The sequence below is a fragment of the Caretta caretta genome, chromosome 1 (genome assembly GCF_965140235.1).
Source record: "Caretta caretta isolate rCarCar2 chromosome 1, rCarCar1.hap1, whole genome shotgun sequence".
In the NCBI taxonomy this organism is placed as follows: Eukaryota; Metazoa; Chordata; order Testudines; family Cheloniidae; genus Caretta; species Caretta caretta.
The window spans coordinates 341,187,062-341,214,386 of NC_134206.1; the positions used below are offsets into that span (position 1 = coordinate 341,187,062).

At 41.3% G+C, this 27,325-nt stretch overlaps 1 protein-coding gene across 22 annotated transcripts in view; it reads right to left on the reverse strand.

Moving 5' to 3' along the window:
* The window catches only part of CELF2 (CUGBP Elav-like family member 2), a 689,599-nt gene that overhangs the window by 59,420 nt on the left and 602,854 nt on the right, over positions 1 to 27,325 (reverse strand). For 17 of the 22 annotated variants that reach the window (XM_048836624.2, XM_048836623.2, XM_048836619.2 and 14 more), the window contains 3 exons: positions 21,209 to 21,257; positions 11,333 to 11,467; positions 1,230 to 1,259 (listed from right to left, as the gene is read on the reverse strand). In XM_048836624.2, coding sequence (XP_048692581.1) covers positions 1,230 to 1,259; positions 11,333 to 11,467; positions 21,209 to 21,257 — 214 coding nt within the window. The remainder of the gene's footprint in view (positions 1 to 1,229; positions 1,260 to 11,332; positions 11,468 to 21,208; positions 21,258 to 27,325) is intronic. The other 5 variants (XM_048836620.2, XM_048836633.2, XM_048836634.2 and 2 more) reach the window with 1 other exon arrangement.

Genomic DNA, 27,325 nt, shown 5'->3' on the forward strand with positions numbered 1-27,325 from the left:
TTTGTTTTTTTGAAGTCCTGATACTTATGGGTACAAGCATAATTCTTTGATCTACAAAAACTATGACCACCTTCAAATTATACTGGAGCTGTGTATGTGTGAATAATTGAAAACCACTTTTTCCCTTTTAAATCATAGAAAAAAGAATAGCTTAGTGCCTGAGCTGTTTCCCCCTGCCGGCCTCCCCTTTATTGCTGCTCATACCAATACTAGGCATGGTGTAGGTCAAGTTTAGTACTGCATGGCTCAATGCCCTTTTAACTAATAAAAACACTGCCTTCTGAAATTTACATTTTATTCTTCTTCATGCACCCTTGGGCATCTTAAAGAAAAAGACTGTGAAATTAACCCAGATTCAGGCTGATTTTGTAATAATACCATGGCACACTAAAAGCTTAGCTAAACCAACACAGACTTATTTCACTTGTGATCTCTAATGACTTTAACAGTGCATTGATTTTCAGCTCCCTTAGCTTTGCACAGTTTGAACTTAGGTTTCAGAGAATAATTTAGTGTTCCACTCAATTTCCTCAAAACATTATTATTATTACTACTTAAAAGATTTCCAAATGAAGCAAATCTAAACACAGAGAGGCTGAAGCATATTGTCATTTTAGAGCTAATGCATGAAAGCTATGTTCTGGCACCAAAAATACCATATTGTTGCCCCTGTGGCCAATGGGCAAAATAAACCATTTTGCAATCCAGCAAGCAACAGATTGCTTGGTTTATGTAAATCAATTTGTGAGCCATAAAAAATCTTTTCTCTTTTGATCGTATGTACCTGGTAAGATTATCAAGTCAAGACTGTATTAACATTTTAATCAAACAACAGTAAGAGAAAGCAATGCCTGATCATTACCCAAAAGCACTACATCTAGTCATGAAAATAAGGTCAATGCATTTTTGCATCATGCGGTAATTTTTTTTTAAAAACTATAAAATCCCTTGATACAAGGGAAACTAATCTACTATGCATCTTACTGATAGATTAGCATTATAAATTTTAAAGTTAGAATTCTTTATGCAGATTTTACAGTAGTGTTGCGCTACTTTATATATTTCTCAGATAACAGAACAGCTGATGATGTTTTAATTATTTAGACACATTATGATGCTACTACTGTTATCCAGAAAATTTTTTTGTCAAAGAAAATAATTTCACAAACATCTTTCTATAAGGCATTCTAGACAAAATGTGTAGTAGAATGGTAAATAAGCTACAGTACCTCTGCTAGATTCCATATTGATGCTGTGCACTAAAATTAAAGAGGCCCAAATTTACCATCAGTCTCAAAGTAATCTCTCTTAAAAACATTACTCTTATTATTAATATAGGAAATAACACTAAGCGTTTTCATTTCTTATCTTGTGACTTCAATGTGGGGAGAGGACAAACTAATAGAGATATATTACGGGGAAAACATACAGAGCCTTTGATAATTTTACTTTTAATGGTCAAGGAACTGTTTCATTTCTTCCTTTGCTCTTATTATCCAGGAGCTTGTACCATAGTGACAATTACTTAGTGGAGGTTAAGAATGCAAAAGAAGCATGTAAAATGTCAACAAGAATCAATAAGACAGTTTATGCATTTATCACAATTTCTACCCAGCAGTACAGCTGTAAGTAACTTACTGAAAGATGTTGCAATTAGCAGGTCTCAAAAGAAAAGTGAAGCAGCAGACAATTAAGCTATGTGGCCATATAGGTGGAGCAGATTACAGGGAGGCTGAATTACATTTTCATAATGGTCTGTGGGGTCAGGATTACAAAGCTAGGTCAATATTCTACCCACAATACACAGCAAATTTCCAACTGACAACCACTGGCCAGTCGTGCATATGATTACCTGATTTGCACAAACAATTGTGGGCATAAATTAAGTGTGCAACTGCACTACTAAACTATTTGAAAACCTGGCCTTTAAAGTGTCATCGTTAGAATCAGCACAACTCTTTCTAACCGTTGTTTCAGGCTAAAAACAATGCTGTGTGTGTGCTTATATATATATAAGCTTTCCTTCTGCAAAATCCAAATCTGCCATGTTGGGGAGGAGGGGTCAGATAAATACATTATTTAGGGCAGTTCTGGCCCACAGCTGTTGCACACCCCTCTTTACTCTCGAAATTAATAGGTAGTAGATGTTGAGTGAATGTTAGGGATTACTCCTTTCACATAGCGTACAATCAACCTGTAGAATTCATGGCCACAGGTGGTTATTTGAGATACATACCAGACAGCTTTATAACCATTAATAACATTGTAGCTATGCATGTTAAGATAAGACTAATCAAATCTCATGCTTCAGGGGGTAAGCTGTGGGAATCAAGAAGGATTTCCACATCCCCTCACCTCATCATATAAAACACTGTATAATTGCCTGAGGCAAGGAGCATGCTTCTTCTGAAGCATCAGCTATCGGACATTGACAAAGGCAGCATGGTTGGACCTGATGAACCAATTGTCTGATCTGCTATGGCAAGTCCTATGCTCCTTAGATGGCTGAGCCCCTTGCCTCGGAAATTCTCTTACTACAAATAGGAGCAGTGGAGCTCATTCGGGGGGGGGGGGGGGAAGGTGTGAGTGGGGAAGAGGAGAGGAAAATATAGTAACAAGAACATGAAGACACAAATTTTTGTTGTCAAGTCAACATGGAAATTACTTCCCCTTAAATCACCAAGTGTGTAACAACAAAAATCATTTTGTAAATGTGGCCAACCTGTAATTCACCTTGCAATTATTTGTTATCTCTACTTTCAAAATGTCAGGGATCACGAACAGAAAAGAAAGGGGAGGAATTTCCCTTATTTCTGTAAGGCTGCCTTCTAACCTGTTAGAACAGATAAATGATCGACTGGGGAAAGGTTTCTCAAAGTAATTTCCTCCTACTGAGGGAATCAGAGGGAAACATGTTGCCCTAACACAGAGCAGATTTTGGAAACACATCGATTACATGAGTCATGTCAGTTGAAAGGATATCTAAACTCGGATGTTTTGTCTTTTCTCACCTATCACCAATACATCTCTAATGCCTCTCCCCTCTCTTTCCCCCAAATCCCAGAAATCTCTGCTCCAAGACGATTTTCAAAAGCGCTAAGTCTTGGCCTACCCATGCTCCCATTGAAGTCAAGGATGCCCCATTTATTTATGCCGGCATTGATCTCCATTGGAGCTGCCCCCCAGAAGCACATGCATGGTAAGAACGTCTGTACAACCTTGACAAGACCTGTGAATGACATAGGAAGCAGAACATTTTCAAATGTGATTTCACCTAAATAAAACTAGCCTATTTTTCAGAGGTGCTAAGAACCCACACCTCACAGTGATGTCAATGCGAGCTGTGAGAACTACAGATATCTGTGAATCAGGTCACTTTTACTTACGTGGCTAAAGGTGGAGTTAATAATGGAAGTTTGAAAAAACTGGCCTGAATGGATCTAAACATCAAATAAAGAATCAAATGTATTTAAAAATATCTCAGTGGTTTTTATCAATCTACTATTTCGTGACCTAGAAGAAAGATTTAAGATGAAATTTTGAAAGCCAGATAAGAGACTGGGATGCTCAAATCCCATTAAATGTTGCCTTCAAAATCTCGGCCTCTGGCTATACAGGTTGCATGCGGTCTGGTGATTGTGTTTTGAGTTTCCAAATTCCAAGTTCAACTGGATACAACATTCTTCTTCACTTCTTCTCCTAAATGATATGGGTGTTGTGTCCAGTCTATCAGCTGCCACGTTTCATCCCAGAGGTGAGTGTACATCAGTGACTGTTGAAGTGATCCCTGAGCGCAGCCTATTTAAATTTGTAAAGTGCTTTGGCGTCTCTGGGAAGAAAGGCACTATAGAAATAGAAGACACTGTTAAAATGAAAACTGACAAGCAATTTGGAACAGGTCTACAAAAGGAAAGGATCTATTCATGTCCAATTATTTCTGATTGGGTTTGCACGGGAGTTTTTCGTGCCCAAGAATTCCTCTGGTTCACATGTTCGTGTGTTTCATTAAAAGTAAAACTTGGGCAAGTAGTACAGTGTAACCTGTACAAGGGGCCATCCTAATTAGACCACTCCAAAGTTCCATCTTAAGAGACCACTCCAAAGTATCCCCAAGTGTACTGAGTATAATTCTGCTACATATTAATTGTAAGACGGAAAATAGTTTATAGCACAGATAAGAAGCTGGGAATGGGCAACAGGGGATGGATCACTTGATGATTACCTAGTCCATTCATTCCCTCTGAAGCAGCTGGCATTGGCCACTGTCAGAAGACAGGACACTGGGCTAGATGGACCATTGGTCTGACCCAGTATGGACGTTCTTATGTTCTTAGATTTTTGGTAGGCCCCTGGGTGGTTGCTAACAGCAGGGATTACTCTATGTTGTTTTCTACAGATCTGGTAGCCCTGAGCATGATGGAGAAAGCATGAGGAAGGATGGTGCAGTGATTAAGCAGTTAGCCTAGGACTTGAGAGATAGGGGTGCCACTCCTTGCTTTGCCACATACTTTCTGTTTGACCTTGGGCAAATCACTTAGCTGCTCAGTTCCCCATCTGTAAAAACAGAGCTGATAATGTTTCCCTGCCTCACAGGTGTGTTATGAGGCTAAATACATTAAAGATTGTGAAGTGCTTTGAGATCCATTGATGAAAAGTTCTACATAACAGCGAAGTATTAATATTACTATCTCAGCTCAAACGAAAAAAGGATTTTGGTGAAAGGTGTTGGACTGAGTGTCCTGGAAATTGAAGCCATCTGTTTACACATATCAGAGACACAGCAAGGTAATAGCAATGCACACTTCCCACAATGCTCTGTCAATGTGCTGGAATCTTGGCCTTGATTGGCCTTCTTCACCTAGAGGTCAGAATACAGGTTCAATTTCTCATGCCCATTTTAGTGGCAAAAGAAAAAAAATCCCTCCGAGAAAATCCTTTGAAAATCAGAGTCTATGAAGGTGTCTCAAAGTTGGATACCCCAAATCACTAATGACTTTGGAAAATGTAGGCCCCAGTAGTTGAAATTTACACAGAACCAAACTGGAGTTAGACCAACACTAAAGACCACCTTTTATTGGCAACCTGAGTGACCCACTTTCTGGAAATGGGAAAGTTTTGTCATTATTGTCCTGCTTCAAGCCAATCTTTCTCGTGAAAGAACGTTGAGAAGGTGTAATGAGGGCAAATCTGATACTTAGCTTTGTCATGGAGTGGCTAGAGAAAGAAGCTTAGAGTCTTGGTGCCTCAGTTTTATTCCATCTCTACCACTGACTTCTGACACAGCCTTAAGGAGATCATTTAATATGACAGAGTGTTGAAAAAGACATTCCCTTCTCACAAAATATTTTGAGCTCACAATTGTCATTTGAAATTTTTCACGGGAAAAGTTTGATTAGAATTTTCTTTTTCAATTCAAAATTTTCAAGTTTGATTCAAATCAGACAAATTTCCCTTGATTCTTTTTTGACTTTTTTTTTAATTTCAAATTTTTGTTTTTGCCCTTCTCTCTTAATTTTCTGTTTTGACACTGAATGTGACAACATGAATAATGTCTAGTTTTTTTGGTTCCCATTCCCTGCTCCCACACGCTTTTTCCTCTTAACTTATCAAAACTCCTCCAACTTTTCAAAAGTTACAGAGTGGCAAAAGGACAAATGAAACACTAACCTTGCCACAGTTTTCAACAATCTGAAAAATGGCAGAGTGGCAAAGTTGTAGTATAAAGGGCTTTGAAATCCTCATATAAAAGGCACTATCAAAGTCTCCCTTCAAGAAGCTGAACATATAGTCTGAATAGTGTTGTCTCCCGCCCCATGTAGACCTAGGGTATGTCTACATTGTAATTAAAAACCCGTGGCTGGCCCAGGCCAGCTGATTCAGGCTCGCAGGACTCCGGCTAAGGGGCTGTTCAATTGCGGTGTAGACATTTGGGCTCAGGCTGGAGCCCGGGATCTAGGACTCTGTGAGGGGGAGAGTCCCAGAGCTCAGGCTGCAGCCTAAGCCTGAACGTTTTACACCAAAACCAAACAGTCCCTTAAGCCAGAGCCCCGTGAGCTCAAGTCAGTTAGCATTGGCCAAGCCAAGTCACTGTCTATCTGCAGTGTAGACATACCCTGAGGAGTGCCAGGCTGGCCACAAACCCAGATCACTTTCAGGGGTAGCACATTATGTTACTTCAGCCTTGCAAAGCTGCTCTGAATATCAGTCAGAAAATCTCCTGCTCCAGGCACAGAAACTACTCACCTGTTCTTTACCATAAGTGATAATGCAAAAAATGAACAACGATATTTTGCCTTTTTTTTAAATGAACAAACCAACAATCCCTACTTACTGCGGATGAATGGAATTTTGCAAAGCTGCCTGATCTGCCTGATTGTGGGCTGATTCCCACACCATTCCTATCTGCTTTTTAAAACAGACATTCCCTATTATCAGATTTTTAATACTCTAAGTGTGCACTTGCCTGACTTGCTTAATATTGTCATGCTGAAATCAGACAAAAAGACTTTAAAAGCTGTGTCAATATGCATTTAGAGACCTTATCAAATGCACATTTTAGACCTAATTGTCTGTACACATACTTAGCAGGTTCCTTCAATGCAATCTCTTGACCCAATTGACTACAGTGTCTGTTATATAAATCTGTACTTAGCAATACATCTGTGTAATTTGCTATATGGAGCTCCTATGATAAGGATAAGAGGATTTTATTATTATTATTATTATTGACTAATACTACTTAGCAGTAATATAGTGATTTTGACCTACTGATCTCAAAGCACTTTACAAAGGTACAGTAGACCCTCAGAGTTATGAACACCACAGTTACAAACTGACCAGTCAACCACACCCTCATTTGGAACTGGAAGTATGCAATCAGGCAGCAGCAGAGACAAAAACAAATACAGTACCATACTGTGTTAAACGTAAACTACTAAAAAATAAAGGGAAAGTTTTTAAAAAATTTGACACAGTAAGGAAACTGTCCTTGTTTCATTTAAATTAAGGTTAAAAGCAACATTTTTCTTCTCTGTAATAAAGTTTCAAAGCTGTATTAAGTCAATGTTCCGTTGTAAACTTTTGAAACAACCACCATAATATTTTATTCAGAGTTACGAACATTTCAGAGTTATGAACAACCTCTATTCCCGAAGTGTTTGTAACTTTGAGGTTCTACTGTAGATGGGAAAACTGAGGCACAAAAAGAGATGAAGTGAGTCACCTGGGGTCACATAGCAAGTCAGCAGCAGACTTGTGAATCAAACTCAGGTCCTTCTGGCTACCATTTGAATGTTCCATCCACAAGCCCACAGCTGTCCATGTTCTTGTAGACAGTGTTCTTGTAGACAGATCTCAGGACTAGGAGCCAGGACATTGGGGTTTCTTTAAAAAGTTCAGAGATTTCTGGAAACCCTTTGCAATAAGTGATTTAAACCCCTAATCGTCCCACTCAGTTCACTTTTGCTTTGACATGACAATGGGGGGTAGTGCACAACATCAACAATGGGAATTTTTTAAAAAGTGGTTTAAGCTGGAGGCTGAATTCCTGTACCTGTAGAACAGATACAGGAAAGGCATTCACAAGATTCCCTATGCAGCCCCATGAACCCGAGTTGTAGCGATGAGAGAATAGGACAGTCTCCATACCCTTCAGTCGTCAAATTCTCTGCTTAGACAGTTAGTTGCGTTTTCTTATTCTTAAACAGACACCTACCAACTGGGAACTGCTCCATATCAACCCACTAACTTCACAGGGGCTGTAAAACAGCCATCAGATGATAATGACTTTTGGTCACTATCTACTCACTGTACCTAGGTTGCAGCCAAACCAGGTACAGATGAAAAAAGCAAACCATTTTTCAGTTGCAGGAGCAAACATCAGTGGGAATAAAGTGATTAAATGGAGACACTAGAAAGGGCATTTAAAATATATTGCTCCATCACTGAGACTTTGTATGATGTCTTTAGGCTACTTTTACACGAGTTTCAAACAGCTGGTAATACAAATTTGGAGTGGAAATGAGGATGGACCTTTATCTACAGTGGCAGAATGGATGTGAATTTATTAGAACCGTATCTACTCTTGGCTTGAAACTACACTAGCAACAACCAGTTCAATCTCTCTGTATCCTTATCTAAGCACTTATATCACACTCATCACAGAGGGTTATATTTTCCTTTACCATTGTAGACAGGGATTCTTTTTCCTGTTCCAACTGTGAGTAGACTATGATCCTAGGCCTACCCTTCAACGTTATAGTCTAACATTGCTATACTAGAAACAAAAGTGTTGCTACTCTACCATGAACAGGTTCCAAAAGCTGACTGAAAGCTTTCATTTCTTACTTAGAGAAAAATAACAGCACAAAACTGAATTGTTCTGCCTAGCACTCTAGTCAGTAGCTGTCCTTTGGAACTGAGAATTCACATCTGTTAATACTAAAGATTCCTTCCCTAAGACATTTTACTCCAAATGTCTCCAGATAAGCTCCAAAGTTTGTATAAATACCAGTAAATGTGTTTTTCATGCTCTTTATTTCTGAGGTATCATAATATGCTAATTTTTAAGGCACGCTGATTGAGAAGAAGATAAAATACTCAAGCAGAGCATAATGGATTGTATTTTTATTTTGCTGGACTGTGAGGACTATGCACTCCCAAATGCCCGGTGTGCTGAGATGACAGCAGTCCCACAAGAATGTGACTCTTCTTCATTCATCCTTCCTCTCTTTATAGGGACTTCCCATCTGGAAGCATGGTTGAGCTGTGGGCTCTTACACATGAGAAGAAAGATGGCATGTGGCAATGGGGAATTTAACATACTGGAAATAGTAAAATTAATGAGAATCCATTTAAATGTTGGAATTTGTTGCAGGATTTAATTGTATTAATTTTCCTTCTATTTTTAAAGAACCCAATTTCTGTTCTATGCCACGCAAGAGTCCTCCCACCCAAAGCTCTCCTGCAGGACTTCAGTTCAGCTCTTCAATGCTCGGCACTTTCCCAGTGCTTGATTTTCTCTCTTGGTCTGGTGGTTTTGTGAAGTTGACAAACATCTGCCTGGAAACTGGGCTGTAGCATGGGTGTAGAAAGCAATTCAAGTTTAACAGGCAGGAAACAAGAGAGCCTGGTATCATATTATTGTGTGACTGTCAGAATAAACTTGAATATTAGAGAGGCTATAGCTCTGCTAAGCCAATATGTTCCAATACCTGTTTGAGTGTGACGTACCTGGAACATGCTCTTCCGTCTCCAGAGGTGAAAGCCTTGCACATTAACCTTAAATTACCACAACATCTGCTCAATGGGCTACACTGCAATACTCAATCAATTTGTAACTGGCGATAGCAATTGCCACCTATTGAGGAATAAAAATACCCCCATCGTACCCCTTCCTGTAGGCTCCCGTGATCTGGGATTATGATGGAAAACCTCTATTGAACAAGACTTGGGGAATACTTGGAATTCTGCGGAGGAGTCAAATAACTCTTGTAAGACTCAAAGACTTGATTCTCTAGTTTATAATCTAGTCTAAATATTTAAATAGTTATCCAGCAACTCCCCACTGCAGGTTTACTTTCCTGTGGCCAAGATTTAAAAAATAAATAAAAAGACTATCTGAAGTTAGACTCCTGAGCCAGGATCATGCAACTTCTTGAAGGTCAAGCAGCTGTGGGATCAGAGTCTAAGTCTGTATAATTGTAGGCCTTGATTTTCCTCGGTACAATGCCCACAAACAGAACATATGGTTTCCCATTAATCAACAGAGCATTTTTTTCAGTGCATGGTTTTTTTTATCCTTATTTCCATGGAGATGCCATGGCCCCTGCTTTCTGCCTTCACAGACGACATACTGACACCCAGTTCCCAACCTATTCTGCTGGACTTTATATCCATTGTGGACAAACTGCTGCACAGAATAATTTTTTAAAAAACCACAAGTGGCTGCACATATTGTAGAAACCAGAGTCTAAAAGAAACAATATGCTTCAGAAGTTAAAAAAAACACACATTCTTCTCTACATTTTTCCATGTTTTGAAAATGTAATAAAATGCATAAACTGTGATTCCTATAAGAAAAGGAGTACTTGTGGCACCTTAGAGACTAACCAATTTATTTGAGCATAAGCTTTCATGAGCTACAGCTCACTTCATCGGATGCATCACGAAAGCTTATGCTCAAATAAATTGGTTAGTCTCTAAGGTGCCACAAGTACTCCTTTTCTTTTTGCGAACACAGACTAACACAGCTGTTACTCTGAAACCTGTGATTCCTATGTATTTTTTCATGTTTAGAGGGGAAAAAATATCCAAAACAGAATGACTGAGTTTTGCTTCTCCTTAATAGAATTTACAACCCCACATTTTAGAGTAGTTTTTACTGCCTGTGCCTTTAAATTGTGGTAGCTGATATCATGGCACTGTTCCCCGAAGGCCTACAAGCTTGCCCTGATCCTCTTCCCAATTCAATTCCATATGTCATTAGCTGGTGGGAAGGATTGTTCTGTCTAAGTAATTCCAGGTCAATACAACAAAGGCTTAATATGCAGCAGGGGTCATTGATATAGATCTGCTTTTCTTTTTATTATATATTTTCAAGAGCCTTTTCCAGGTACAAAATGCTATATGCTGCATATCTAAATGGGTGGGGGAGGGGGGTGATCAGTATCAAAGTCTGCATTGCACTTAATTTCCAACACAATAAAGTAAGAGTCTGGCATGGGGTCCAGAATTCAGGTTATTCATATGACTGCACTATGCACTGCTGTTTAGCACGCCTGCGGTGGCTCTATTTGGACCTAGGGACTTGAGCTATGAAAGCTCCCTTCATGAGTTCTGTCTGGGCAAAACTCTAGAAGTTAACCCCTTTATTCCAGAGGCAATACAGACCCACGTTTTACGTATGGTTACAAAGAATGCGGGAGTAGAGGGATACTATAGCATGGACCAGTTTGCATGGCCCCAGATGCCATAAAACAGTCATTTGTTTTCCCTGGTGCAAAATACAAATAAGTGTGTGTGTGTGTGAGTGTGTGTGTATCTTTGATTTTGTGGTAGGGAAAATAGGAGATGTCAGGGTTCAATGGTACCCTTTCAATCTGACAAACAGCGTGATCACACAAGTCAATATGTTGGCACTGAGACCTTTCTGACATTTGAAATAAAAGGTGATAATTTCAGTCACTGTGAAAAATTCATGTGCGTAACTCCGTCACGTGGGACATATTACAGTGTAACCTCTCGCTGCAGACAGTGGCTACATCTACCCTGACTGTGACATATAGCTCCAATTAGCACTTAAGGAAAGAGACTTTATAGACTGCACACTCACCTCGGCTCAGCCCGTCAGGTCCCCGAAGAATTCGGCATTCTTCTATCTGGCCAAATGGAGAAAACATCACCCTGATATCATTCTCATTACACTTCTTCGAAACCATTCCTATGAACAATTTTCTGTCTTCCACAGCTAGAAGATAAAAATAATGAATGAGCAAAGGCCATTTCATCTTTTCCCTGTGATCAATGCTTCATTACCACATCAAACCAAGTTCCAGTCATGTGAGTCTGGCTCTGCAACTGAAGACAAGTCCTAAGGCTCACACTTTATACTTATCACCCTTCCCCCTCTTCCTCCCCCCCCCTCTTTTTGTGAGTGCTATTGTCATATTAGTTGCATGAATAAGACATTTTTCATCCCCCTCCCCATCATGATTTCTAAGAGAAAGAAGCATCCTGTGTCAGAGACTCAAGATATTTTTGCATAGATTCTAATTTGAATATGTTCCCTCTCCCCCCACCCCAGCTCCCAAATGCATGAAAGGAAACAAAACAGGCAACGGGTGGTGGTGGTGGAGGGGGGGGAGTGCACATAACAAAATGAGATAATGAAAAATACTCTACAGAAACATTCTTATATGAAAAGGATCCTAGCTTTCAATTTCAAGCAGCTGTAATGCATGGCACTCAGAAGCAGGTTTGTAGTGACTGCAATGAAAAGAATAATGCATTAAATTTTCCTCTCTCTTTTCCAATAATGACACAGAAGTCTCTCTTCAAATGGACACAATGTATGTTCCAGGGGCAGCACTTCAACAAGGGGAGTGCATATTACTTTCCAAAAGCCAAATCATTTGATTGGTAATGATGTTGAGTTTGCAAGAAATACAACAGGAACTTTGCCAAAGATATCGGTAGATTATCTCCTTTCTATATCGTCCACACGGCCAGCATAAAGTAGGTCGCTCTAGCTGTGTGTGTATGCTGGCTCTGAAGTTTAACAAAAGCTCAAGCCATAGACTGGTGTCAAAGACAGAATAAACAGCAATAACCCAGCTCCGATCTGGAAGACTTAATGCTAACTCACTATCTCCCCTATATTAAAAAAATATCTAAGGGGTTATTATATTCTCCTTTCTTCTGCTATTGAAATGGCATGCAAATCCAATTCACTGTTAATGAGCAGACTGCCAGAGTTTTGCAGGAAGCAAAGACAGACGGAAAGCTTTACTCCAGAGTATCTGTGGTGCACTTATTTATTTCTATTGTGCAAATTATTTTTCTAATGAAATATTTTCATTTCTGTGCTTATGAAAAATGAATCTTCCTTTGCACCCCAACCCACCCTGCATGTATTAGCATGTGTTTGTCAAATGGAATAAATTGCAGCTGAGAAGCAAGAAACCTATATATTTTCATGGGATTTTATTGGTATTGACACTTTTAGTGCCCTTAACATAATTTCAGCAAGAAAAACAGAAGCTAATATTTATTGAAGTCAGAAGAGGTATCTGGAGTAATTTTTTTTTTTTACTGGGTAGTACTTCTTTACTTAATGGTTAAGAAAGGCATTCTGCTATTTTACACAAGCAAGCATAGGGAAAATGCATTTTCCAGAACCCCAAAAGCTAATGGAAATGTACTTTTTTTTTTTTTATAAAGAGAATTTAGATGTAGGTTGGGTCCCTGATAGGGCGATGCACTGCCATCTGGACTGATTCTTAGAGTCCAGCCTCTTGCTGTGCAGGCTGGCAGGAAACAGGCATGAACTCAATGCCCAGGAAAAGGGAGTGGTTTGCTCAGCAGAGATATGTCCAGTCTCAGCACTTTCATTCACACTTGATATTAAGGTCCCATTTACATATGGTTTATAAAAGGTTACTAAATGATTAATAGATGATATAAAGATGTTACAACTTGAGAAGTATGGGTTATAGATGCATATAAGCACATCAGCAGATGATGTTGTGAGCCAGGGTTATAAGCAAGCTATGTACCGTGCTGGACTCAATCGTTTTACTCTTTATTACATCTATTAATCATTTGTTCATCCTTAGTAACCAGAACCATAACACAAAGTGTGACCCATATTTTTTTATATAGGTATTTGTACTATTAACATCCATTTTACAGATGCTGAAACTGAGACACAGAGAAGTCACGTGACCTGTCTAAGGCCACAGGGTGATTGAGCAGTAGAGCAGGGATCAGAACTCAAGAGTCCCTAGCTCCCAGCTCCATGCTCAATCCTACAAACGACATTGCCTCAGCCAATTAAGCAACTGCACTCTTGCCCCAAAAGGTGTCCCATCTGCTCCTGCTTACAGGGAAGGGTGAAGAATTTTTATCTTCAAGTGGAAGATAAAAAATAAGGAACCTTAATGGATGCAGGGGATCCCTTCCTCCAGCCTACAGAGAAAAGAGGAAGATGCTGCTCTGCCAAACTGCCATTTAACTTCCCCTCCCCCAAAGTCAAATGCTAAGATGTTTTTTAATTTTCCAAACACTAGCAGATGACAAACTCCTCACTGGCCTCCTTCACTCTTACTAGTAAATCTACAAATATGCCATTTAACTAAAACGATTTTGAAGGTTTTCAGCTGGAGGGTGATTTTATAGAAAATTAAACACCCAGCTCCTGTGTACTGTACATCTTCAAAATGCACATTTCAAGGAAAATGCTCAGTGTACAGAAGACATATCGGTAGGATGACGTGCCTCACATCCAATGCTGTTTGGTACTGCTGATCAGTGGTAAACTTTAAGAAATTTGTAATTTTATCTTGGCTAAATGCCTAACCATACAGACTGTTTAAAGGAGCACTGCCAAGATAAAACCTGCATAGGTGCCTTACCTCTGTTGTAAGGCATGATATTAATTTAAAACAATATCATACACTTTCATGCAGAGAAAGGCATGATTTATTCCTATCAGCATAGGATAGGAGCCACAAATTCCTGGGTTCTTAGGCCATGTCTACACTACCTGCCCCATCCGCGGGTAGTAATCAATCTATCGGGGATCAATTTATCGCGTCTAGTGTAGACACGATAAATCGATCCCCGATCGCTCTGCCATTGACTCCGGAACTCCACCACGGCGAGAGGTGGAAGCGGAGTCGACGGGGGAGGGGCCGCTGTCGATCCCGCGCCGCGAGGACGTGCAGTAAGTGATTCTAAGTCGATCTAAGATACGTCGACTTCAGCTACGCTATTCTCGTAGCTGAAGTTGCGTATCTTAGATCGATTCCTGCCCCCACCAGTGTAGACCAGGCCTTACACTGATTATCTCTGTGGTCTTGGGCAAGTTACTTAACCTCTCTGCCTCAGTCTTTCCATGATAAACAAGAAGTGTTGTGGGGATTGATAGTTAAAGGTCTGTGAGGACTACAGGTCAAATACACCCAAACAATTTGGCAGGGGAGCGGGGGTCTCCCACAGTAAAATGGAGGCAGCTCACAGATTTTGTCTGTGTGGCTGGCAGTTTCACACTTTAACCAAGGGTTGCCAACTTTTGATTGGCACAAAACCGAATAACCTACCCCTGCCCCTTCCCCCAGATCCGGCCCCCTACCCCACCTGTTCCCCTGCTCTCTACATTCCCCCTCCCTCCCTCATTTTCACCTGACTGGGGCAGGGGGTTGGGCTGCGGGAGGGGGTGAGGGCTCTAAATGGAGGTGCAGGCCCTGGGGTGGGGCAAGAAATGTTGGAGGGAGTTGGGCTGTGGGAGGGGGTGAGGGCTCTGGTTGGGGGTGCAGGAGGGGCTCCAAACTGAGGGGTGGGACCAAGGAATTCAGAATGTGGGAGGGGGCTGCAGGTTGAGGCAGGAGGTTGGGGTCGGGAAGGGGTGAGGGCTCTGGGCTGGGGGTGCTGGCTCTGGGATGGGGCTGGGGATGAGGGGTTTGGGGTTCATCAGTGGGCTCCAGGCTGGGGAGCATGGCTGAGAAATTTGGAGTATGGGAGGGGGCTGGGATGCTCTGGGGTGGGACTGGGGATGAGGGATCTGGGTGCAGGAGGGGGCTCTAGGTTGTTGCGGGGGGGGGCTCAGGGCTGGGGTAAAGGGTTGGGGCACGGGCTTACCTCATGCAGCTCCCGGTCAGAGATGCTAAGGCAGTCTGCCTGTCTGTCCTGGGTCCATGCTGCGCCCCAGAAGTGGCCACAAGGTCCGGTTTCTAGGCGGGGGGCTGGAGGCAGGAGGCTATGTGGCACACACTGCTCTCGTCTGCAGGCACCGCCCCCCCAGCTCCCATTGGCCTGTTCCCGGCCAATGGGAGCGTGGAGCCAGTGCTTGGGGCGGGGGCAGCGCATGGAACCCGGTGGTCCCCACGCCTAGGAACCAGATCTGCTGGCTGTTTCCGGGGTGCAGCGTGGTGCCCCAGGACACGTAGGGACTAGTCTGCCTTAATGCCACAGCATCGCTGACCGGGCTTTTAACGGTGCTGACCGGAGCCGCCAGGGTCCCTTTTCGACTCGGGGTTCCAGTTGAAAACCAGACACCTGGTCACCCTACTTTAACCACTAGAAGTTGCTGTGACACATATGTCACATACTGCAGCTTGCAGTATGTGGTGACCTGTGTGCTCAGAGTTGAGCGGAGCCTCAGAAATGACACACACAGCGGACAGGACCTTAATTGGGGGGTGGGGGTGGGGCGAGTGAGGCAGTCGCCCAGGGTGTAAAGCCCTGGGAGTGGAGAAGTAACTAAAAAAAAACGGTAGGGGGTTCAAATATGGTTGCTCACCCCAGGTGCTAAAATGCCTACTTGCGGCACTCACTGCGGAACCAGGCCTCCTTCCTCCGATCTTGGAAGCAGTGGCCTCACCTCCCACCATAGTGCAGAAAAGTGAAGAGTTAATAGAGATAAGACCCCAGAGGAAGCCCCATCCCATGCAGGTTAGAAACAAGAGCCAGCTGTTGGAGCCTGGCCGGGGGGTAGGCGTAGGTTGGACTCTCAAAGCACTGTACAAAGGAGGTCAGCATCATTATCCCCATTTTATGAACGGTGAAACTGAGGCATGGGGAGGGGACATGATTTGCCCAAGGTCAGCCAGCAAATCAGTCTCCTGAGGCCCAGTCCAATGCCCTACCCACTAGAGAACACTGCCTCCTGTTTCTCAGGTCTTATTTTCACCCTGTAATTGCCACCCACACACATCTGGAGCAGACAGGAGCAGTTCAAAATTCAGAAGACAGACCAAAAAGAATGATTTATTTATTTATTTAAATCACTTTTTTTTGGGGGGGGGGGAGAGGAGTTGGTTCTGATTGGTGGATTTTGGACTCAATACTGCTGTCCGGCTGCTTTGCACTATTTTGGCAATGTAAAGCAGATGCAACCTGATATAACCTGACAGTTAACAAACATATGGTTGCTTTGCATTGCCGGAGCAGGTCAAGGCAGCTGGGGTGTACCCTGTAAATGTCTATTGGACCCAATCCTGAAGCTGTGTCTGCCTGGGTGGAGCCTGTGACGAGTCCCATTGAAGTCACTGCATTGCAGTAGAAAGACCTTAGTGTCTGATTTTTACACTTCACTTATAGTTTGCTTGGACAGTGAAAACTGACTAATATTTTTTCACTTCTCTGTTCCCAGTCCATCATTTCAGTTATGGATTCTCATATGTTAAAACCAAGGGGCTGTGTTTGAGATCACAGCACTGCAGGAGAATGTTTAAACAACAATTAAGTAATGAAAAAATGCTATTAAGGTTTGCTAAATTTTTATTTTTCTTCCCTGAAGCTCAAATTCTATCATGAAAATACATGGCAGCGTACTCTTAAGTGACTGAAGCTATCATATTTAAATATATCAAGAACGCTATTTCCTTCGCAGAATAAGTTGTCCTCGCTTTTAAGCCAATCAAGTAATGGTTAATTATTTAAGTACAAATGTTTTTTTTCCCCCAGAGTGGAGAAAAAAAGATTTTTTATCCTTATTTGTAAGCTGGCGAAAAACCCTAGTGTACAATCTGTCAAAGTCACACCTGGATCTGGAACTGCCTGAATTAATTAACAACTTTTCTATGTGTTAGTGCTGACATATGGCATTTAATTACTGCTTCCAAATCTGCAAGTTTCTCCACTTAGGATTTCAAAACCATTTCTTCACCCTTTCAGTGAATCAGAACACAAGTCCAGGATATTGCAATGGAGAATTTTTCTTGGTTTCCCCGAAGTGTAGGCATTTTACAAAAATGGGTGTATACTGTCCTCGGAATATCTGCCCTGAGGTCCATCATTAATGTTAATGGAAGGTACAGACAGCCACCAAAGCATTTAAGAATGTACTTAACTTCAAGCATGTTAATAAGTCCCATTGACTACTTAAGCTCAAGCAAGAGTTTGAATGCTTTCCGGATTAGAGCCCAGTACCTAAATATTTAAAAAAGAGGGTGACTGGTACTGGAACAAACTACCAAGGGAAACGATGGATTCTCCATCTGTTAAAATCTTCAAATCAAGACTACGCACCTTTCTGGAAGAGATGCTTTAGCCAGACACAAGTTCTTGGGCTAAGTACTGAGTGATGTACAGGAGGACAGACTAGAAGATACAATGGTCTCTTCTGGCCTCAAACTCTATGAATTCATGAGCACCATATACTGTATACTTCATCTTTTGGAAGGAAGAACTTTTAGGAAAGGTAAGTTTATCGGCTAATTATTTTAAGCATCCTCCAGTGAAATAAATTCATTAGCACTAAGGATGCTGCTCCATTTGCACTAGCTGCAGAAAGCCCTGAGTACCATGAAAAGAATTACATTTTGCTGCATCTTCATAGGAGGAGATAGGACCTGAAGGCCAGTGTACGGTCATGCTCTGCAGAGGCCCACCTTCACCCTTCATACAGAGGGATGGAGAGCAAGTCTGGAGGCTGCTACCCATATTCACCAGCCATTCCACCCTGATTAGGCGGACACAAAGACTGAGAATGCCCTGAAACTGTACAAGTGGTGAAGTGCTGCTCCACTGCTATTCCATAACCAAGCATGTGCGGGAGATGTCTGTACCACATCACTCCTATAGAGGTCCCTGTCTCAAGCTTTGCTTCTGGAGGTTGATATAAGGATAAGTCAGCAGAGGATTGGCTCCTAGGTGACACATAAAGCACAAGAGGGTTACAGTTCAGGGCCACTTCATGCAAGTGCCCACAAGTCTGGATGCTCATCCAAACCCTCTTGCATCTGGAAGTCTCACAAGAAGCTCGTGTGAAAGTTACTGTGCTTTCTGCTTCCTATTGGGGCAGAAATTCTCTTCCCATAATATTTTGGCATTGCAAGTCAAGTCCTGGAATTCAGAAGTGAGCAATTTAAAAAAAAAAAGACACTAAACAGAACATTGCAAAGCCTTCACACAAATTTTGGTTTTGAGTCCAGAACTGGGCAAACTGGTGTCAAACCAGATCATCCACCTTCATAGGATTTTCAACATTGTCACTCAGCAAATACCGAGTCTTAGAAATCCTGTAAAATTACCAAGGGAACATCAGAACTCATATCAAGCTTCATGGGGTCTCATCAGCCCTACACTGAGGTTGGTAAACTCAAGAGAACTGCAGTCTGTGCTTGCTTTCGTTCTCTCGTATCTATCTATGAGCTACTTGGAACTTTTGATCAACAGGAGTCTTCAAGCTCTTCGAACTTTTAGAAGTTCTAGTTACCAATAAAACCTAGTGGACCATTCAGTTCTGATGCACAGCTTCCATGGTGAGAGATCAAAGGGTTTCAAGAACTCCCATCACAAAGACCAACCCACCTTGGTTAGCTCTTTATCTCTTCCCCAGACCTGTCTCTCCTCCTCCGGAGCCCTTTTCACACTGTGTGCCCTGCTGATGGCATACTGTTTCCTTCCAGTGTGCCATTGGCACAGACACACACCCTTCTTCAGCTGCTGGCACAGTGGCAGCCGGAAAACAGATACCAGCTGTTCCTCTGCATTGCACCACTCTGCTCCCCCTAGCTGCCAAATCTCTACCTCACCTCCCACTCTATGGCTCCGATCCTACTTCCTGTATCTCTAAGGTGCTACACGACATTCATCACCATAGTAGTAGCTTTCCTCTCCAGCTTCAAACAACAAAGAGTTCTCATCATTCTAAATGTGCATATGAAAATTAGACATCTTTTGCTTTTCTTCAGAAGATTAATTTAAAGGAGGCAATTCCACCTGCTTACTTTCCTTTGGTCAGTTGGGACTTCTGTGCCTTCTCCCAAAATCTAGGAGAATTTTGAAGGAAAAAAAGGTAACTTAGCTGTATTTAGTGCTGGTGAAAGGTGGTGGAGAATGCCTTGGAGAGCAAGGCATTTATGCATGGTACCGGTTCAGGCATTGCAAAATTCCCTACAACACTTTGCCAATGTGCTTGAGTCTTGTTCTGGGAGGACAAGCTCTAGGGATGAGGGGGTAGTTCATTTTTGGTCAATTATCTATTGCACTTCTATTTTGTCCATGAGATTTTAGAATCAAATTTACTGTATGTAGAAAGGCCCATGTAGGGCTTACGTTGGACTTAATTAGTTCATAGGGACGTGTGCAGTATTCTTGCAGAGGAGAAAAAAATTGTCCATTGAGAGCATGATAAATACTTGGGGTGGAATCTTGTTCCCCGTGAAATCAGTGACAAAACTCCCAGTGACTTCAGTGGGGCTAGGATTTCACCCAGTCTGCATACTCAGACTACTTGGTCTTTCTGCTGAGCATCCAAACACGGGTGACGACTTTGTGCTAGTGGTGAGGGCTTTTTTAGTTTAGGTTATGTGAGCACCTCTCCAACGGAAGAGTGAGTTCCCCATTCCACTTCATACAAGGGCCAGCCCAGTTCCGCTGTGCACCTGGCCAGTTTTTAAAGCTGTCCTCAATGTGGAAAGGGCCACAGGACAAAGTTTTAATTTCCTTCTAACTTTAGTCTGTGGAGAAGGCTAAAAATGGGACGCAGTACAATTAGCAGAACCTTGCGGAGAGATTTAGAGCCCAATCATAATTTACATTTGCAGATATGTAGATCTCTAAGTGCATGGCTTCTGCCCTGATTACTAATTAATGAGGTGCAGAGATGCCTATTGGAAGGCACCGGCTCTGATTAAGTCAGCCTTATGGGGAAAAGACGCTCTTGCAATCGAGGAAGGAAGGTGATTTTTTTAACATATATTTTAGTAAATTATAGGAATGAATCCAGGGGGAAAAGATGTATAGATTTTTTTTTAAACAAAACACACACAGGCAGCCCTACCATCAGGATTGTCTAATGCTTGGAATATGCAGATCTGATATATTTTATAGATTTAGCACACTGTATATTTTGCACATCATATATATTCCTTAAGTCAATAACCTAAATTTTGAATAGATATTATTGTCATCATATTTATTTGAGAGAGGTCTAGAGTACCCTACATAAAACAAGAGTCAATATGGGTCTCATAATTAAGAGCAAAACATCCAGTTTGATTCTAAATTGAGCCTAGAGTCAGAGAAGCATCCTTATTCAGGAAGGGTGTTTAGATACATGCTTAACTTGAAGAATATACCTAAGTCCAATTCAGACAGTGCTTAAATATTTTCCTGAATATGGGAACTTCTCTTTCCACTCCCATGTTATTTTAATCTCAGAAGGTTATCAGCATCAGATATTACTAATTGCTAAGGAACTCCACAACTTCTGTAGCAGGATACCAACAAGAGACAAACAAAACAAAGCCATGACACAGAGAATGTATCAAGAAGAGAGGAAAGGACATTTCCTCCCTTCTTTAAACTGAATTGGGAGTTCAAAGCAGGTCAACTTTTTTCCAGACCTCTCAGCTATAGGGACACTTTCTTAAAGGGTTTTAGCTGTATTAAGAGAAAAGCATAAGCCATACCTTGCAGATGTTTTTTAAATGAAAAGAGACACATGCACACACATTAAGTAGGAAATAGGATAATCACTTACCATTGGACTTTTCACTATCTGCGGGTTTCATCTGAATAGGATGATGCATCTAAAAATATAAATGAAAAGACAGTAAAGCAGGTTAGACAGTCACAAAGTCAAGCATTTTACTTTTATTGGCACTGCTGATTTTAGTTGCTCAGGGGGCTAAAACGATACACAATCAATATTAAATAGGCTGGCAAGTCAGAAAGATATAAATTTCAAATGATACCTTAATATTGGCTTTTAAATGAAAGTAAAATGTTAAAGGAGTATTTTATAACCAGCAAGCTTAACCCCCACAATTTACTGGACCCATAGGACTCATATAAACTTTAATTTGTTGTATTTAGTTTCAGAAGACCTCTCAAGTTACAGCCCTCACTGGTTTATGGCATGCATGATTTCTGTTTTACCAGCTTATAACTTTTCTTTTCTTGAGTTTGTTAACAACTAGCAGAACAGAGACAAAATTCTAAAGTAATCTAAGAAATGCCAGGAAGCAACTCAAACCTACACGTCTTGATTTGTTTGGTTTAACAAATGAACTTTGGTTTGTGATTAAGAAGTGTGTGACAACAACTCATCCAGTACCAAAGGGGAAAAGTTCTGTGATTCCCATAGGTGTTGCTTGCTTAGTGACGGGCCTTTTCTTCAAAACACTTTAATCACTCATTCACTAAGCTGCCCTTAGGATGTGGCTACAATCCTGGCTTCATCACACCTCCTAATGCACTTTTCTTTTTCAATCTGTTTCTAAACAATAGGCAAACTCCTGTGTGTAGCCTTATACAGCAATTAACGCAATGTGCTGTACACAAGGGCAATCTACAGTCTCGCATTTGGAATGGCAGACTTTGCCTTTCAGAATGGGGCGCTGCACCATGTCACTCCCCTGGCAGCTACAAGACTTTTGATCTGAAAACACATTACAAACTGGAGCTTTTTCTTTTTGTTTTTTACACCTTCCCCCAAATCTCCACCATGTACTCGTTTCTTAGCACGGTGCAAGCACATGACAGCTATTAAGAGAATATCTCTGATGAGCTTGCAGAGCAGTTTCAGTGTACAAATTCCCATTGCACCTCAGTGGTCATTTCTTATTGCTGCTCTCAAGCCTTAGGCACTGATCCTGAAAATTGTCCTATTGGGAAAGACACCTGAGGTCGCATAGAGATCTACTGACTTTAGTGGCGCTCTGCACATGTGCAGGGGTGTGAAGACGCAGAGCTCATTGCAGGATTGGGGCCATAGACCTTTCTTCAGTAATTCCTCCACATTTCACACAGGCATGTTGAATGGTCTGTACTATTATTGCACGCTATGAGCGCAACAGGGCTTGCGCTGCCTGAAACTGTCAACTGCTATTCCAGCTTTATTTAAGAAAGATGCCAAATATGGAATTGGAAAATCAACAATTAAGCAGAAGATGGGAACCACACAATCACGTCAAATGTGCTTAGAGCCAGAGAGGAAGAGAAAATGACTAGCATGTGTGGTTTTTGGTAGTGGTATTTAGTTTTCAATGCTGTACTTGCTGGATTCCTTGGCAAGTAGAGAACATTATTGTGAATCTTCCATAGAATCTGCTCAAAGTTCAGAATGTCCCTCAGTCCCACAAATCAATACATTCCTTGCACGGCTTGCAAAACCTCTTCTGTTTCATTCCCTACAGTGCCTTAAGGAACAAACAGAGCCATATGGTGCACGTAGTCTTCTATTTTAACAATCCCGTTTTCTTTGATCCATTTATTTCCCAACCGGACTCTAACAGCCCAGTGCCTGTCTGCCATCTTTCTGATTTTCATCTAACATATAGGGAAGGGGAATGACTATTATGCTCTGTTTCCTTTACCTGATGTTTAATTGTTATCTTGATATCAGCAATATTAAGAGATTTAGGTTAGATATTAGGAAAAATTTTCTAACTATAAGGATAGTGAAGCCCTGGAACAGGTTACTTGAGGAGGTTGTGGAAACCCCTTGGAAGTTTTTAAGAACAAGTTTAACAAATATCTGTCAGGGATGGCCAAGGTATACTTAATCCTGCCTCAATGTGGGGTGGGTTGGGTGAAAGGGGTAGACTAGATGACCTTGTGAGGACCCTTTCAGCCCTATGTTTCTATGTGCACTGCAGGGGAATTTAAGTTCATGGGAATGTGGGAAAGTGCATCAAGCCCATCAAGAGAAAAAAAATCAAACAAGAAAAAAGTGGCGTAACTTGCTTAAATGAGCCTATTATCTGCATTGCCTCTTTGCTAAGCATTTGAAAGATGAAGTCATCAATGTGCTAAAGGAATTGTCTAGGGTGATGCAAGAGGGTGTAACTAGGAGCAATGAGCAAAGGAAAATTTAGGCTGACTGTTCCAGATATATTGTCTGACATTAAGGTCTTTAATGGAGAACAGTCTCCTGAGGGAAGTGCTAGAATTCACATTGCTTGGGTAATGTCAGATTGACAAAGCCCTGGAGAACATGCAGTCATGAAAAACCAACTCAACCTACCTATTACACTAGATGGGGAATCAAACTATCTTCCTGTATTTATACAGCACTTAATACTACAGCATCTAAGCAGATAGATTTAGACCAGAGCTGGTTCCTGAAACTGGTTCCATCTACAATTTCTATGAGTTTAGGGTTCTAAAGTGAAGGATCTTTTTATTTTCATCCTAGAGAGGTTAGACATAGATGTCAATTGCGGATCAAGCTCATAAGGAAAGTGTTCTTTGTAGTGGTTACCATCAAAAAGCCATAATCATTTGGCACTTTATCACCATAAGCAATGTTTTTTCAGGGAGCCCAGAACTTTGGGTGGCCTTCTTACCCCTCTGCCTTAGCAACAGAGAGACCTGCTAGAGCTAAACTAAGGGCTTGTCTTCACTACCGGGGTAAGCCGACCTAAGTTACGCTACTCCAGCTACGTGAATAACATACCTGGAGTCGACGTAGCTTAGGTCAACTTACAGCAGTGTTTTCACTGCACTGCGTTGACGGGAGATGCTCTCTGGTCGACTTACCTTATTCTTCTCAGCGAGGTGGAGTACCGGGGTCCACTGGAGAGTGCTGTGCCGACGATTTAGCGGGTCTAAGACCCGCTAAATCGACACCTGCTGCATCAATTGCAGCAGCGTCGATCTCCCTGGTAGTGAAGACAAGCTCTGAGTGACAGCTCCCTGTCAGTCTGTTAGCCAACCACACAAGTTCCTCTAAAGCTCTGCCAGCTTTAACTATGCCTTGCAGGTAACATTTGATGCACCCTAGTTCCCGAACATCCTGGAAATGGGTTGTTCACCAGTATCCAGCCCCTGTTACTAGACACTCTCAGAAATTACCAAGTCTGCTGTCTCCAGAGTGAGAGTTATGCACACTAGCCTGCTAGCTGAGCTGAGAAGTCACACTTTTGTATTCACACACTAAGAAGAACTTATAGTAAAACAAGAATAAGTTTATTAATAAACAGAGATACTAAACAAAGAGAATAGAAACAGATATGGTTACAAATAAAAGAAAATAGATAAGTTCTAGTCTGGTAGAAGTAGGTTAACTCTAGCAAACTAATCTTCTCTGAAACAGCCTTTTCCCTAAAACCTTTTCTGTGGAGCTTGCTGGTATTCGGTCTGGAGAAGAGCTCTGTGTGGCTCAAAAGCTTGTCTCTTTTACCAGCAGAAGCTTGTCCAGTAAAAGATAGTACCTCGCCCACCTTGTAACTTTCATCATGGCATAATTATCACTGATTTGCTATTAAGCCACTAGTTTGTCCTTTTTGCGAAAAAAAATTCACAGTGCTACTCATGACTCAGTTGTGACTGTGGTTCGCACTGAACTTCAAAATTTCTCAATCAAAACTGTGGGCCTGATTCTCTCCTCACCAACAGCTGTAAATCAGGAGTAACTTCATTGTACTCAACAGAGTTACATTAGGGCCAACTAGCATGAGATCAGAATCAGGCCCTGTGAGAATAACCTGCAGAACATCCACAGTAAGGTGAGTACAAAACATAAAAACAGGGCATCTGGAAAGAAAACGGTGGTAAAAAATGTTACCCTGTTTCCTTACATGAGTGGGCTCATGTTGAGCTTGTTTAACCCTCGCCATCACCAATTGATAAGTTAGCAACCTTTAACACTAGATTCAATAAAACATGCCATTTATAACCTGAAATGGGTTTTACAGAGTCACTGGTTCGCATCTCATTATTAAACTCATTGCTGACCTCTAGAGACAGCTGCCGTGACTATACATATTATAAGCTCTCTACCCATAAAATATTTAAAAGTGTGTGTGGGGGGAATTGAATCTGGAAGTGGTGTGCAGTGAATAAGAAAATTAAAGGGGGCAGAGACAAGGGCTAAATAGGTACTTTCCCTTCCCTCTACAATGAAAAAAAGGGAAAATAATTGGAGCATTTTATATCTTGCTTGTATAACTGTAGGCTATAAAGTAATAAAATAGCTGCACTTTCCAGGTCCTCCAAAAGATTACAGATGATATAAACCTGTTTCAAATTAGATGCCACCCACTAGAATCATGTCATCTACTGAAATGAAGGATTTCATATATTATCAGAAAGCAGTTATTGTAGATATACATCAGAAAGCCATACACTTATGTATCTCCAGGTGAGTGATTTCTCAATATGTCATGCTTTCATAACTAAAAACAGTGGAGACGCTTTTCTGTGGCTTGAAGGAAGCATTGCTTATAAAAGTTCAGTATTTATGAGAATGATTTTGCAGTTAATAAATAGGGAAGAAACAAAGTAATGCAGGTAAAAAAAATTGCACATCAACACCACCCTGAATGCACCTCAGACCCCAGGGTAAAAGGAAACAACTGGTATTTTCTGTCATCAAGGTTGACTGTAGAACAGCCTCCCAAGAGATCTGGTAAAAGCCCCATGTCTCTCTGAAACCAAACTGGAGAAATATACTGTAATAGTGAACAATCCTGCATTGTCAAGGTTTTCTGTAGGTCCACTGATGTGCATGATGCTGGACAGACAATAACAATATCTAGCTCTTATGTAGTGCTTTACAGAGGAAGCAAGCATCATTATCCCTATTTTTCAGATGAGGAAACTGAGGCACAGAGCGGTGAAATGACTTGCCCAAGGTCTGCCAGCAGCAGAGCCAAAAATAGAACTCAAGACTCCTGAGTCCCCATACTGTGCGCTACCCACTAAACCACAAGGTCACAGTGCAAAGTATCATAAAAACTAGGACTCCAATCTGACAAATGGATACTAACATGGGTCCACATGGGAATTGGAACAACTGCTTACAAGATGTGCAATCCAATTTAAGTTGATAGGAATTTTACTGTTGGCTTTTCTGGGAGCAGGAGCAGACCACAAGTCATGGCCTACAAGTTAAAGATGACTAATTAGGTGCTTTTCGTTCTTTTTTTCTGAGCAGGTACAACCACGTGTAAATACAACTGTGCTGGAAAAACACTCTCAGAGGTACAGGTCCTGTCTCACTTTCAAGTGTCAAAGTCATCTTTTCAACAGTAATAACTCTACCTATTTACATTCTTGTCAAAACCATATGACATCTGTAAGGGGGAAAAACAAGCAAGGTAAGAGTCTAATTCTGGCAAAAATTTTGCAAGGAAATTAGATTAACCTGGGTGGAATTCTATCTGGGAATTTGGAGTCTGTCGTGGTGATTAAGTCATCATTTCTGTCAGACTACTCTAATCGGCTGTCAAATACCTTTCCACAGCCCCATCTGTAACTTGGCGTCCTAGTTATTCCGTGTATGTTACCTTCTGTATACAAAACAAATACCAAACAAGGAGGTGTGCACAGTTTAGCATTTAGAAGAGTCATTAGCTGTGATTATTATTGTGTGTTTTCACATCGCACAACAACATAAGCTTACAGCTTGTTTTATTTATTCAAAGAATATTAAAAAACAGGTGTAGTCAAACGTGGAGTGTGAAAGATGAATTGGAGAGAATTCTCAGCAGACATTGGTATGCATTCAGTAACTGCCACCCTAGCAGTAGTTGCTTAACCCTGAGTTGCTTAACTCAATATTAGCACAGTTAGGGTGGGATATTATAAAATCACTAGGGATTTGGACATCCAATTCCCATTAACTTTGGTGGGAATTGTGTATCCAAACCTT